Source organism: Podarcis bocagei, assembly GCF_964188305.1.
Source record: "Podarcis bocagei genome assembly, chromosome: 11".
In the NCBI taxonomy this organism is placed as follows: Eukaryota; Metazoa; Chordata; class Lepidosauria; order Squamata; family Lacertidae; genus Podarcis; species Podarcis bocagei.
The window spans coordinates 27844289-27859577 of record NC_138136.1 but is presented as its reverse complement, the minus strand read 5'-3'; the positions used below and the strand labels follow the sequence as shown (position 1 = coordinate 27859577).

At 43.6% G+C, this 15289-nt stretch overlaps 1 protein-coding gene across 2 annotated transcripts in view; it reads right to left on the bottom strand.

The window, feature by feature from the left end:
• Window positions 1-3525: 3525 nt before the first annotated feature.
• PCSK1 (proprotein convertase subtilisin/kexin type 1) overlaps window positions 3526-15289 on the bottom strand; it is a 32646-nt gene continuing 20882 nt past the window's right edge. For both annotated transcript variants that reach the window (XM_081212382.1, XM_081212383.1), the window contains exons 8-14: window positions 14089-14301; window positions 12328-12428; window positions 11163-11396; window positions 10056-10213; window positions 7189-7322; window positions 6551-6712; window positions 3526-5688 (exon numbers count right to left, since the gene is read on the bottom strand). In XM_081212382.1, coding sequence (XP_081068508.1) covers window positions 5329-5688; window positions 6551-6712; window positions 7189-7322; window positions 10056-10213; window positions 11163-11396; window positions 12328-12428; window positions 14089-14301 — 1362 coding nt within the window. In that variant the 3' untranslated portion in view covers window positions 3526-5328. The remainder of the gene's footprint in view (window positions 5689-6550; window positions 6713-7188; window positions 7323-10055; window positions 10214-11162; window positions 11397-12327; window positions 12429-14088; window positions 14302-15289) is intronic.

Sequence of the window (15289 nt, the reverse complement as noted above, 5' to 3'; positions counted from 1 at the left end):
GAGAGACCTCCTCCCGCCGCCAGGCTTCGGAGCAGCCTTCCGAAGGCTGGCGGTGGGGCGGAGAGCCCTCCTCCCGCCGCCAGGCTTCAGAGCAGCCTTCCGAAGGCTGGCGGTGGGGCGGAGAGCCCTCCTCCCGCCGCCAGGCTTCGGAGCAGCCTTCCGAAGCCTGGCGGTGGGGCGGAGAGCCCCCCTCCCGCCGCCAGCCTTCGGAGCATCCTTCCGAAGCCTGGCGGCGGGAGGAGGTCTCTCTGCCCCACCGCCAGGCTTCGGAGGAGGTCCGAGGACAGTGGGGAAGACGCGCTGTGCTTCCCCGCTGTCCTGGAGATTTCCCTATGGACTTTTGTCTTGCGAAGGGCCGGCCAAACGCGCCCCCCCCCAATGTTGCGCCCAGTGCGGCCGGCACCCCTGGCACCCCCCACGCTACGCCACTGGTGTGTGTAGATTTCCCCCCACCCCCAGCCTGGTGGTGTGTCAGGGCTTTGCATCGACTACAACTCCCATCATCCCTAGCTAGCAGGACCAGTGGTAAGGGGTGGTGGGAATTCTAGTCCAAAAACAGCTGGAGACAATTTGCATCGGCAAATGTGTGTTTAGGTTGTCTAGTACACCTGACTGCCATCACAGTAGTTATTGCATAATGCTGGTATCCCATGTTGTCTCTGAATGTCATCTTGTCCCAACTGCTTAAGTTGGTGCTGTTGCACTGGAATAGCCACCACTGTCAAATTCATTACAACAGCTTTCCGTTTAGCAGTAGTGCTGTTAGGTGATTTTAGACTCAAGACTCAATGGTTTCAACACCCCGGGATCTAATAGTCTTAGATGTCTTCATATTGCATAGGTAAAAAGGTAAAGGTAAAGGACCCCTGAATGGTTAAGTCCAGTCAAAGGCGACTATGGGGTGTGGCGCTGATCTTGCTTTCAGGCCAAGGGAGCGGATGTTTGTCCACAGACAGCTTTCCGGATCAAGTGGCCAGCATGACCAAAGTCACTAAACCACATCTGGTGCAACGGAACACTGTGACGGAAACCAGAGCACATGGAAATGCCATTTACCTTCCCGTCACCTATTTATCTACTTGCACTGGTGTGCTTTCAAACTGCTAGGTTAGCAGGAACTGGGACAGAGCAACGGGAGCTCACCCCGTCACGGGGATTCAAACCTCCGACCTTCTGATCAGCAAGCCCAAGAGGCTCAGTGGTTTAGAGTCTCTAGACCACAGTGCCACCCGCTCCCCTATCCTGCATGACCTGTGACCCTCCAGATATTGAGATTATGGAAGTTGTAGTCTAGCAACACGTGTAAGGCCAGAGGTTCAGCACCCCTCCTTTAGATGGCAATTTGCACAACTTCACTTGCTTCAAGATGTCACTGCTTACATTGAAGGGACTTCTTGCTCATTCTGCTGTGTGGGGCCCTATACCTCTGCCCCCAAAGTCCTGCTCTGAGAGTGCCATGACACTTTGAAGAAGAAGAAGAAGAGTTTGGATTTGATATCCTGCCTTTCACTCCCTTTAAGGAGTCTCAAAGTGGCTAACATTTTCCTTTCCCTTCCTCCCCCACAACAAACACTCTGTGAGGTGAGTGGGGCTGAGAGACTTCAGAGAAGTGTGACTAGCCCAAGGTCACCCAGCAGCTGCATGTGGAGGAGCGGAGACGCGAACCCGGTTCCCCAGATTACGTGACTACCGCTCTTAACCACTACACCACACTTTGAGACAGTCCTTCTGTGCTTTTCTTCAGATTCAACCCTTCATGGCACTGCCTCGTATTTGCAAGCAAATGTATTTCACGTGACGTCTCTGTGTTGTGCTTCTTTACAAATGTTAAGACCACACACTCTGGGCTCTGCTATCACATTACGTTGTATTATGCTATGATTAAACAAATGTAAATTTTAACATCACATCACATCATATACATATGGCTGTTGTCAACCCAACAAGCCATCAAAAATACTTTATTGGACGAAGTTGTTTTGCTCAAATAAAAAAAATGGTTTGCTGTCATTTATTATTTTTAAAGTTTGTAATAATTTATTGTTTTCAAATTGTGTCTGATAAAAGCTTTAATATGTTATAAATAGCTGTAAAGAAAATATAATTCCCCCTTGAGATAAGACATTCTTTATCTTTCATTTTACTTTTTCACAAAACACAGACTGGCACCAAGAAAAGACTAACAAAAATAATTTAACGTCTATATAATGCACTCTAGGTTGGAAGCATTCAAGCAACAGAATTTGTATCAGAGGACTTTAAGTATAGGTCTCATGTAATTTTAGTTACAATATGGGTTACTGATCTTAAATGAACAAAGCTAAACAAAACCAGGTATTCAGAAAGGGTTACAATCATGTATTGGCCATCACTGATGTTACTTAAGGTGTGCAGTGGTAATTTTCACATAATGAATAATTACTTGTTCTGCTGCTCCCTAAAGGAAGCAGCCAGTAATTATCACAATCTAAACTAGATGCTAATGAGGGCTAGAAGCACTGCATTATGTACAATGTGGCTCCCAGGTTCTGATAACTTAGCAGAGGGAGGAAGCTAGCATTGGTTTTCCAATTTCCCATTAATTATCCCACCTTTACTTCAACTTTTACTTTCTATTAGGTTATTATATCATTGAACTTTCTGTTCCCTACCAGGGTTTCCCAAAGCTGGGTCTCCAGCTGTTTTTGGACTACAGTTCCCATCATCCATGACCACTGGTTCTGCTAGCTAGGGTTGATGGGGGTTGTAGTCCAAAAGAAGCTGGAGACCCAAGTCTGGGAAACCTTGATCTAAATGTTATTTGAGCTAGGGAACTTTATAGAAAACTCACATCAAATCTGCCACTAGTTTTCAGTGTAAAGTTCATGGCATATGAAGGAGAAGAGGAAGGTTGAGAAGGAACTAAATTAATGAAGGGTGAAGCCCCTAGCAGCCAATTTTTCACCTCATGCAGAGCTTCATTGCTACTAGAGGGATGTTCTCAAAAGGCAAGTGGGCATGCCTCATGGTGACAACCAATGTGATTAGCACCAAGGAGGGGGGGGGAAGAGTAATACTTGCTGTAATCAAGTCTGCATTTGCGCATGCTTTGAAGTTCAATGGGTGCGAACCAACGTCATCATGCACAGCTGGTTGGCACTACAGTTTGATTTGAAATTAGTATTACACAGGTAGCTGCCTCATATTGAGTCAGCTCCTTGGTCCACCTGAGCTCACTGAGCCAATTCATTGGTCAGTATTGTCTACAGCAGGCATAGGCAAACTCCGGTCCTCCAGATGTCTGGGACTACAATTCCCATCATCCCTGACCACTGGTCCTGTTAGCCTGGTCTGCAGTGACTGACAACAACTCTCCAGAATTCCAGGCAGGACTTTTGCCCAGTCCTATCTGGAGGTGCTGTGGCTTGAAGTTGGGACCTTCTCCGTGCAAGGAAGATGGTCTGCCAGTGAGCTATGGCCCTTCCCCATGACTGTATTGTACAGAAGAAAGAGAGGGGTAGAGTGGGGAGATGTTGATCATCACTATTTATTCACCTAGCTATTCACCTTACATTAGTTTCATCTTAATGTGCTCATTTACATTTTCTAAACTGTTGATTCAACAGTGTATTTTCTCCTTTGGGATGCATCTTCAACATAATAGATTATGGCCTTATTCTACACAACAAAATGTGCACATGGGGAAAAGGTACCATTCCGCTTAACACCCTGCAATTTATACTTTCTTTTGAACCTTACCTGATGATTTAGCATTTCCCCTGGCAGTCACCATACCTGTAGCTAGATGCTGTGCGAGTGATGCTTTCTGCCACAGCCCTTTCCCACATTTTCTCTCCTGTCCTCTTGATTTCCTTTTCACTGCTCTTGCGGCCTCTGTGCCCACATTTTGTTTCACTAGTTATTTCCTTGATGTCCTCTTTTTCTTTTTCTTTTTCTTTCTTTCTTTCTTTCTTACCTCTTTCAGCCTTGACCAGGGTTCAGGGGAAGGTGCCCCCCTGCAGGCACTGCCTCACCTAATAAAGCAGCCAAGCCAGTCTAGGTATCTTTCATTGAAATGTTTCTTCTGCATTCAGTTTCCATTTGTTCTAAAAAGCCCTTGTGCCTCTCTTCCCCGGTTTTTCATTTCTGACAAAATAGCCTCTCTGCTAGATGTTGACAAATGTGTCATACAGCAAGAAAATCACCACAATAATGCCAGGTCTGGTTAGATTCAGCATTTGCTATTTATATTTAGTACTCTCTTGTTATATTAGGGCTTTCCCCCAGGAAGCCTGTCTCTTGAAATGTATGGACTTAGTTTTGATATTTTTTTTTGGGGGGGGGGGGAGTAAAATTAGCACATTCAGAGCCTAATAGGGCTATAGAGTTTTAACACCAGCAAATGGGCCTAACTGGACTCATTTGATCCTGATGCCCAGGTTTTGGCATGGCGCTATTCACATCTGCATTTCTTCCTGTGCCTTATTAAAGAAAACTGGTGCTGGTAGTATCCTATTTACATTTCCCAGGATCTATATAATCCATGTAGATCCAAGCATGGTATAGGTGTCGTATAGGATTCTCCTAATAAGTGGATCAGGGCTAAGAGGTTCTTCATACAAAGTAGATAGTCAGCTGATTGTCAGTGCTTGGGCCCAGCTACATTTTTTACCTATAGAGGCATGTGGGTGTGGCTTGTTCCAAATGGTCTGGCAGGCATATTTAGGCATGTGGACCAGAGATGCCTCACTGCTGTTCTTGAACCACAGCGGTAGAAACTGATTGGCTGTACGGAAGAAATTTTTTTGAAGGAGCGTTTTTACATGTGAATCCAAACTAGGGCAGGGTGGGGGGTTGGGTCCACAGACAACCTTCAGTATTTGGGGTTGAAAGGAGTTGGCTGGATTTTGTGACAATACTGCCTTATTCCTTCTGAAAGGAAATCTTCTCTATGGGTTGAAGAACTCACTTAAATTAAGGAGACGTTAGATAATCGCTGGCTTTTCTGCTTGAAACAATTTCCCTAACTGCGATTGGTAACATAATTTTTTGGACAAGGCCTCCTGCATTCAATCTCTAGCGTTTTCTCAAGTTGGTGAATTTGTCTCATTCCTGAAGGAAGCTGCCTGTTCTCAGGATTACTGAAAGCTTTTCATAAAGGTGTGATTTCCTCACATCTAACAAGCAGCCCAATCTCTTTCTCCTAAAGAAGATAGTTGCCATGCAGAAAGCCATAAAAGTGATGATGATGATTGAATAAGCGGGAGCCAGTCTGGAATGAGGAGTATTAAGAAGATGGGGTGGCTGTGAATGTTTCCAACCTAGTGCCTTATTCTATATATGTATATCTTAATCTTTTTCTTTCAAAATGTCAACCAAGGCTTGGAGTAGTCTGTCATCCCGATGCTTGTATGGTTTGGCAGTGTAAAAAAGGTCAACATAGTCACTATACAGAGACTCCTCTGAGTCTTTCAGCTGAGAGGCTTGGTTTAGTTTCTCAAGAGCTTGATAGTAATGTTCATAGGGAATATTTGAGTTTTCACTTAGCACCTTTTTTGGTACTTGATTCCCACCCATCTGGTCACGAAAGGCATTTTGCAGTAGCCGGAGCATTGCATCTGATGAAGCCACTTCCTGTAATTTATCTTTGCCAGTGGTACTTTCTGTCACCTTCCTTTTTCCACTCAGGTTCTCCAGTGTGGTGTGATCCTGAAATATATATATATATATGTATGAGTGTGCCAAATGTCAGGAGCCATTGAATATTAGCAAAAGGAAAAAGAACTCCACATGTTTAAAGCAAACGCTGAGCAGATTGGAAACCCCAAGTCAAAAGTTCAATGTTGCCTGTGGCGGTTGAACTCATACAACCAGCTGTTCATGGGCTGGGGGCCAGCACACTCAAGCTTTCCTCACAGCTATTATGTGCAAAGGGGCTATAAAACAGAATGCTCAATGCAGTGTGATGTGAGCTATCAAAGTTCATTTGTGTTCAGGTCTGGTGCCAGTGGTCAGCCAGGTCAGGCATTGTCTAAGAGCCTGAAAAGGGTCCCTCATTGCTCTGACCCAGCAATGCTTCCATTAATGGTGACCACCTGTCATCTAAATGTACCCAAAATGCAAGGTCTATGCTTCTATAAAATGTACAGAACCCATTCTATGGATCTATGGAATCTATATATTTCATATCTATATATTGCTGGGGCACTGTGTTTTGGCAGATGGCCACCATGGTTGGAAGCTGAGCTTCACTTCCATTCAAAAGAGGAACCACCAGGGACATCTAAAGGTCATCAGGTTGGCAAACGTTGCATTAAGCTATCATGACTAACAGTCGCTGTTGCATCCTTCATGAATTTATCTAGTCCCTTTTAAAGCCATCTAAGCTACATGATAGCCATTGCCACATATTTTTGCCTGCCAATTCTGTACATTAATTAGATATACATAGACCCAACAATGGAGGAATTCCAGAAAGACAAAAACATTTTAAAAGGGGAAATTTTCTCCTGTTTGATTCTAATGCTACAAGGATGCTTCAAGGATGGGTATGATGAGAATAGATTGATACCTCTACAAAATCCGTCATCTTTTCCGCACCTCTCCTGTCATTTTGGACAGTATTGTATGATGTGTAGATGCGAGGTTTCTTCATGTGCTCAGGTCGAGTTGAAGTGCCATGCAAAATCAGCTTCCAGTTCACAATTCTTCCTTCATTTTGCAATCGTCTAGACTGAGGGGTCATAGCAGAATAATTAGTCTTTCACATTGTACAGGTGGGAGACAGAGGAGAATAAACTGGTGGTGGCAGTGACTCCAAGTGCAACACAAATGGTGTGTAGGTTAAAATAAACATTTTAACCATTCTACACACTGTTTGTGTTACTCTTTGAAATCCATACATTGTCCTGTTGCATTTATTTCTCAGTACCCCAATTTCTTCAAAATAAATACATGCCTGCTCTTTAAAGCAATCTCATGAATCATTGCTTCTGTCACAATGTGCAAAAATAAAGCATTGTTCTTTTATTAGAAACACTGATGTCTTCTTATCTCAGCTGAACTCCTGGATGATAATTTCCAACCAAACTAAAGTGATAGGTATTTGCGGCGCTGATTATATTTCCTCGCTTCTGGCAGGAAGGGGCTTACACCCCTCGTATCATTTCACTCATGCATTTGACTGCTTCAGTAGCTTCCCCTGCTTACCGTATCAACAACTTTTAAAGTCCATGTGCCTGTTGGATTCTCTCCCCAAGTGTGAACCGACATAAAATCCCAGTCTTTAAAGCCATTGGGTGACTTATCTCTTTGCCGTTCGGCTAGTAAGACTGTGGTGGTCCCTGTATTATTGGAAAGGAAGAAGAATCCCAGGATAAGGTCACAAGAGGAAAACTGATGAGGCTTAGCAGACAGTGATAAATACAGTGTCAGCTCTGGAGACACAGAACGACCTTGAGTTTCACAGTCTGTACCACTTAGGTTCACTGAGGAATAAAGGAATAGCTTGTTGTCTCTCAAGAGCTATAGTAATATGTGGATTTGGGAATACTGAGTTCCTGTAGATCATAATGCACTGCCAAAATGATTCAGCACATTGAACAAATAAAATCAATGACTGAATACTGTACATTGTATACTTTCCTGGAAGTTTAGAAATTAGGCATTGAGATCAGTCACTTACAAAATCCACAACTTCTGACTGAGCAGCCCCCTGCACTGCTTGCCAAGCTGCTCATAAAGTGGGATGTGATGAGGGACCTCAGCTTGTTATGCAGAGATCCTTGGGCCAGAAGACATAAATAGGGATTCTCCAGTGATTGTTTAGAAACAAATGTTTGCCCAAGGACTTCCATGGATCCCTGCCGTTATCTGCACCTTTCCACATCATTGCAAAACTCATCAAAACGAGTTAAACATTAGCTCTCTGCATGTGTTGAAAGAGATACTTGGGCCACACTACCAGCACCATCCCTGACATTGGAAGTCTTCTCCTGCTCCACTACCAGAACCCACACATTGGACACAGACATCTCAGCCGTGGAAGCCAGGTCTAAGCAGTATGCAAAGAGGTTTCCACAGAAGCTGTAGTCTTGATCACCCAGGGTTCCAGCTCCTGTGAAATCCTATGCATGGAGAGTCAACATACACCGAATTCCATTGCTTAGATGTCCATGCCTAAGAGTAGGGCCAGGTAGATGCACAAACTCAAGGATGGGGATAGTAGCATGGCTCTGCTTCTCCTTCAATATATAGTTGTTGTGCAAGATTGTAGGTTTTGCATATGTTGAATGGAACTAACAACATGTCCATTAATGTGTCGATATACTGCACAGGCAAAAGGAAAAAAGAAACTGCCATGAGCAGGGTAAATGGCCCTTAAAGACCTGAAAGTCTTGGCTTTGGCTTAGTTTTTCAGTAATTGGTTCAGATTTTATTATTGGGGAATAAGATTCAGAATATAGTATTGGTGGGAGTACATGGGCTATTATCAGTGCCTTTGTCATTGATTTTAATGAACATAATAACATGCCTTATACTAAGTCATACCAATGGTCCATCTAGCTTAGTGTACTGGTGGGTAGCAGCTCTAAATTGATTGACAGCAGGTTCAGAAACAGGTTTCCTCCAGTCCTCCTTGGGGATGCTAGGAATTGAAAGGGGGGGGGGTCTTCTGCATACAAACCATGTGCTCTATCATTGAGCTACGACCCTTCATATTTTCTCTTCTCTCAATTTGCTTTCTGCAACACATTTGTTTTAGAGTAGTCCTGGCTGATGACAATTGACATGCTCTGGAGCAAGCAACTTAGAGATTACAATCTAAAGGAGTAGATAAGGGAGGTGGCGTCCCTATTTTGCAAATTGACAGGTTTTGTGATCTCTCACACTATTATTTTCTTTATGGATGAAGCTCCAGAAAGCTCACTTCTAATTTTAATGAGAGCTTGAAGGGCCCTGAGGATTGGTCATGAGAAATAATAAGAATTTTTAAAAAATGCCTAGAAGCTATAAAATGGAAGCTATAAAATAGGAGAGTTCTGTTGCTAAGACAACAATGGCTGGTTGCAGATAGATTAAACTCCACATGCCCTCAATAAGGGAGAGTTATATTTCAATTTTAACACTGCTGGACCTCTCTACTTTACATTATTGGCCTTAGCAGGGATTTACGCACACAATCTAACTAAGGTGGAGCCAAGGAAGTATCCCTGCATCTTAGTGAAAGTGGTGACGGACCTTTTCAGAGACTTTCTGCAACAAGAAGCAACATCTCGTTAGGTGCTACTCTTTGAGAATGCCCCAATGGGGATGGTGCTACACCATGATGTGCAGCCTCATTCCCAGGGTACTCTGGGTTTTAAAAAGGAGATGGTTGCCTCCATTGGCTTCCTCCACTTTTTCTTTACCCCTTTTTCTTAATCCCCTTAAATCACTGAAAAAGTGTTCCACATATACCTACTTTCAGCAAGGTGATGCTACCAAGAGCCCAGGTACAACAATGGCCTTTAGCCATTGTTTTTCCCTTGCCTAATTTGCTAGAGGGAACATGAATCATGGCCATCTCCAAGAAAACCATGGAGTAAATGAATTTTCCAGGAAGTGAGAGCTGGAGGCAGGTACACAGTATATAGATTGGGGAAGATGTTTCGTTTCCTTTTTAATTTCCTTTGTGCTTTCATTTCTTTTTCCATTATTTTGGGTTTTCCCCTTGAATCATGTGCCAGGAGCATGGTGGTGGCTGGCTCACCCCTCGCCAAACGCATGAAAATCTCTGGATCAAATACCTGCTCAGTTCTGGTAGGTTTGTTAGAAGATATGCATGTTGACATGCAGTTGTGCTTGCTACTGGCAAACAATGCTTTGCCATCCAAAAGCGCCCTCATTGATACACGCTTTTAGTTTGACATTTCAGGGTTTTTTGGTGTGCTGATACTAGCATCCCACTTCCCAAAGGGATGCTTAATCCTGACAGCTCCCAAAACATTACAAAACAGCAAAAAGAAAAGAGAAACTGGTTGTGTCTAGGGTACAATTACTAGACATAGCAGAACTAGGTAGTTTGTCTCCTGTACCTGATGGAGAAGTCAGGGTCACATGAAGATCACCTCTGCGGGAATATTCAATCGTTGCTTCAAATTGTACATGTTCCAGGGATTTAATGGCATTTTCTTGACCTTCACAAGCTGTTGTGGGAATTTCAATGGTAACTTCACCACTAGATCTTAATAACCTGGCAATGTTACAAGGAAATTATCAAGTTATTTCCCCCCCAATGTCAATTTATTCTCTTCATTTATTCAGTGAGGTTCTGTTGCCTTTTTACACTACTTGTGATATTAATAGTCTCATGGTCAGATATGGACATTTTGCTTCGTTTACTGTTCCTGTAAAGCTCCTTTGAAATAAATTCTGGGTGAACGAGCAGGAACGTGTATAATGGTTTTTTCATCCCAGTGTATGGGGGACCCCTAGTATTTCACAGGTCCAGCAGCAGCACCTGAACTGACAACCTAAGCCAGGTTCAAGGATCCACTGGTCCTTGATGCTTGCTCTGTACCAGGCAGATATGGGCTAAATTTCCCACAATGCCCAAGATTACAATGCTACATACACCTGTGAGAACCATGGGGAAGTTTTCAAAGCAGCCTGGTATTGGGTTGGTGGTGGCACAGAGCAGGTATCATTTTTGTCTTCTCTGGCAGCAGCAATCCAGGGCCAATCCATTGCCCTGAAAGACTTTTGACTGGATTGAACCTGGAACCATTTACATGCAAAGCCAGATGCTCTGCTACCAATGAATAGTGGTCCCTTTCAAATTCTTCGCCTTCCTCCTGTTCTAATGCACATGAAAGGGAAGCAGTAGACCAGGAACACTATTTTTTAAAAAACTTAAGTGAGTTGCTGACTGGGCCAGACCCTCTATGCTAGCTTCTCAGCAGGTGGATCATTGCTTCTTACATGGAGGGAGCAGGATGAGGTTGCAGGGAGGTAATCACAATGCAAATGCACTGACAGAGCCAAGTGGAAGCACCTGCAGTTGTTTTTGCACCACCCTGACCACCCTGCTACCTCTCTCCTGATAAGCAACAGTGACTCACCTTCTAGGCTTTTCAAGTGTCTTTAATGGGATAAAATATTTCCGGTAGACATAGGCTATTAACTAACAATGGAATTCTTACCTTGGTTCAAAGCTGCTGTCCTTAACAATGCACTCTTTCTTTTCGGGTACTTCTTTCCAGGTTTTAGGGTCAGCCAAATCTACCAGTGCTTTGGCATTGAGCAATCCAAATCCAAATCTGCTGTTCACCATCAGTCCAGCTCCATTCTTCTTCCATCCCGGATTGTTGGCCAGCGGATCGAATTCAGATGTCCAGACTACCAAATGTTGCATATCTCTCCAGGTTAGATGAGGACTATCACAAACAAAATTCTAGTCAATTTCTAAATATCTCACCCAATGGTATTTGGCCACAATCCACTGGAATTTTCTTCCACACACTTAGTACATTCTTTCCAGTGGGTGGGGCTATGCTCATGAATTGTGGCATTCTTAGCAAAATATCCTGGGGCTTTCATGCTGTCCACTGTTCTTCACATAGTTCCATCAGTCAGCAGATCCCTACTAGGTTCCCCAGCCATGTTTTTGCAGGGACTTTTATAGAGAAAAAGATTATGTTGTGTTGGCTGGAATAGTAGGTTAGAAGATCAATGCTACTTCATTATATAACATTTGTTAAGTCGATTCACTATTGTGTCACAATACTATTCCCCATTATATATATCTGCAGCCTTCACTGTAAACATTTATGAAGGCAATTTTGGGGTTGAACAAGGAAGATCATAATGATTTATGGATGAAAGCTTTGTCCTTTCTCTCCCAACCTTCTTTCATTCAGCCTCTGAGAAAGATCACCACCTTGAAACTTGCAGGGTGTCTAATTCCTAGGATCTAAATCAATAATTGTCAATGCCAGTGGCTTTTGTATTTACCGTGGGTTGGATCCATATTTAGTCATGCCTGGAACCAGGGGGATGTAAGTTACAGAACAGATCTAACCATGTCTACTCAGAAGTAAAGTCCTGTTTCATTCAGTGGGGTTTACTCACAGGTAAGTGGGGTTAGGATTGCAGACTACCTGTATGTCCCATTGATCTACTCTAAACATGATTAAGTCTGGAGACGAGCCTATATGTTAAACAGTGTGAGGAACAGTGAGATCCGATAAAAACATTCCAGCTAACTTTAAGGACCTGAACTGCTGGAGGGTTTTTGCCATAATTTTCACAGTGATGATAACAAGAAAGAAAGCGATGGGTACTAAAAGGGAGTTTAAGAAGACTTACTTGGCCTCCAGTGCCAGAGCAAAGATCCCTGCAGCTAAAGGAGCAGAAGCAGATGTCCCAGTGTGTGTGGAAGTGCATTCATTATGAAGGTCAGCACTTATCTGAAGGAGATAAACATCATAAATTACAGAATTTGAGTTTACTGTCTCCATGCACTAAAACACTCTTGTCTATGGGTGGGATCCAGAATGAGTTATGCTTAGAACAAACCCAATAATCATGAGTGATTGTTGAGCCTGGATCTAGTTCCCATTTTTGTAATGTGTCCAACCTGAGGGCACATTTGACTCTTTCTAATAAAATAATGTGGATGAGATTGGAAGACTCTTTTTTGCTGCATGCATTTTAATTCTAGTTTTTGTATCCAAACATTTTTTGCACTGAAGGAAAATATGTCCAAGTCAAGCAACTTGCCTTATTCTGAGATCTCAAGGAGCATACAAGTTAGCTTTCCATGTTTACAAATGAATCATAAAGCACATTGCTATGTTGGGCTTAGGAATTTTTAAAGAGCTTTCTGGCTTTAAAATCACAGAGTTTGAGACTGAATGCTGTTCTTCCCCTCCAACAGAAGCAGAAAATGAAGTTTCCCACTTAGATAAAGTACCTAACATGTTAGCAAGGAAAGGTACAATGTGTGGAAATGAAGAACTAATGACAGGGCATATTCCTATTTGCACTTACGGGACGCTTTATAAGTCAACCCCAAACTGGAAGTATTTCTGACCAATCACACTTCAGTTATTTTAACCCCCATCTCTGTTTCACAATCAGACCAGGGGTCACCCCCCCTTCCATGCTATAGGAGCAATATATTTGCTACTTCCATGTGGTTTTCTGATAGGGTTGTAGTCAGTTTGCATACTACCTCCTGTTTTAGAAACATGACAAGAAGGGTGATCTGTTCGCTGCAAGATTAAATCTATCAGTTGGTCTATGAGCAGAGATGTTCCCTGCCATGAAAGGAACAGGAAACCCACAAATTTTCTACGCAAACACTGAAAGCAAATTCAATACAATTCCCTGTCCAAGAAGCACAATTCAAAGTGTTGGTGCTGACCTTTAAAGCCCTAAATGGCCTTGGTCCTGTATACCTGAAGGAGCGTCTCCACCCCCATCCTTCAGCCCGGACACTGAGGTCCAGCGCCAAGGGCCTTCTGGCGGTTCCCTCATTGCGATAAGTGAGGTTACAGGTAACCAGGCAGAGGGCCTTCTCGGTAGTGGCACCCACCCTGTGGAACACCCTCCCTTCAGATGTGAAGGAAATAAGCAGCTATCCTATCCTTAAAAGACATCTGAAGGCAGCCCTGTTTAGGGAAGTTTTTAATATTTAATGCTGTATTGCTTTTAACACTTGATTGGGAGCCGCCCAGAGTGGCTGGGGAAACTCAGCCAGATGGGCAGGGTATAAATAATAAATTATTATTATTATTATTATTATTAGTAGTAGTAGTAGTAGTAGTAGTAGTAGTAGTAGTGATACAGAGGCAGTTTGGTCCTTCAGGGTGACAGATTTGAGAGAGCCTCCTCTCACCCATAAGTGACATTCTTTTTCTCAGCAATCAACACCATGAAGACGAAACTATGGATCACTTTTTGCTCTTAAGTGAAAGGTTTTTTTGTCTTATCATTAGGGAAATGCAATATCTTACATCCCACTACAGAAGGACTTGGCATATTAGAACATGAAACATGGATCAGGCGATTTCCTCCCCTCCCCTCAAAAATGAAAGCTTGTTAAATCTGGTAAAAACAACCTACAATTTTCTGGTCAGTATAATCCCCACTGCTGTATGCTGTGGCCATTGTTGAAGAGCACTTCTCTGCATACCAGGGAGAATGGCCTTGCTGAGAAGCACTGCTGATGGAGATCGTGTAGATGCTATCTGTGTAGCCATCGCAGTCACAGTTGTCTCCTTGGCGGCCGCCATTCCCAGAAGCCCAGACGAAAATAGAACCTTTCCCCTTTCGCCCCTATAGCAAACGAAAGGAACAGCATGGTTATCACAAGGGCAGAAGCCCCAATGCTGTAAGGTAAAGGGACCCCTGATTGCAGGCCCCTCTAGCCCAGCTTCCTGTCCCACCATGGCTCCTAGATGCCTGTGGGAAACCCAGAAGCAGGACATGAGTAAAAGAAACCCTCCCCTTCTGGGGTTTGCAGCTGCTGGTAAAGGTAAAGGGACCCCTGACCGTTAGGTTCAGTCACAGACAACTCTGGGGTTGCGGCGCTCATCTCTCTTTACTGGCTGAGGGATCCGCCGTACTGCTTCCGGGTCATGTGGCCAGCATGACTAAGCCACTTCTGGCATACTAGAGCAGCGCATAGAAACGCCGTGCTTTCAAACTGCTAGGTTGGCAGGAGCAGGGACCGAGCAACGGGAGCTCACTCCGTCGTGGGGATTCGACGGATTCGACGGATTCGAACAGCCGACCTTCTGATCAGCAAGTCCTAGGCTCTGTGGTTTAACTCAAAGCGCCACCCGCGTCCCCCTGATGCTGTACGTTCCCGCAAAAAATCATTGTTGCAGCCATTTTGTAGGCTGAGCTATATAATGAGAAAAGGTTATCCCCCTTTTTTTTGGAATAATACAATATAACAATATATAACCATTTGCAGTTGGTGCAAGAGTACAGCACTTCATTCACTGCATGTCTATAAGGTCTCTGGAGAGTTGCAGGCATACAGAATAGACAATACTAAGTAGATGAACATTCACTGAGTAGCTATAAGAAGTCTGAAGTGGGAAGGGTCAGTTATGGAAGGTTGAAAATGAATGCAGTTTCTCTCTTGTAAATGAAAGGATAACTTGATTAGGGAAACCCTCACATTTGGTCTAGTGCCGTGCGGTAGATTGGAGACACAGGGGTTTTCAAAGGCTTGACCCCTTAAGGCTAAGGGGAATGAGACAGGAGGAATATGTGGTGAAAACTTCACATTGGGGAACAAAGTGGTTTTTAGTGA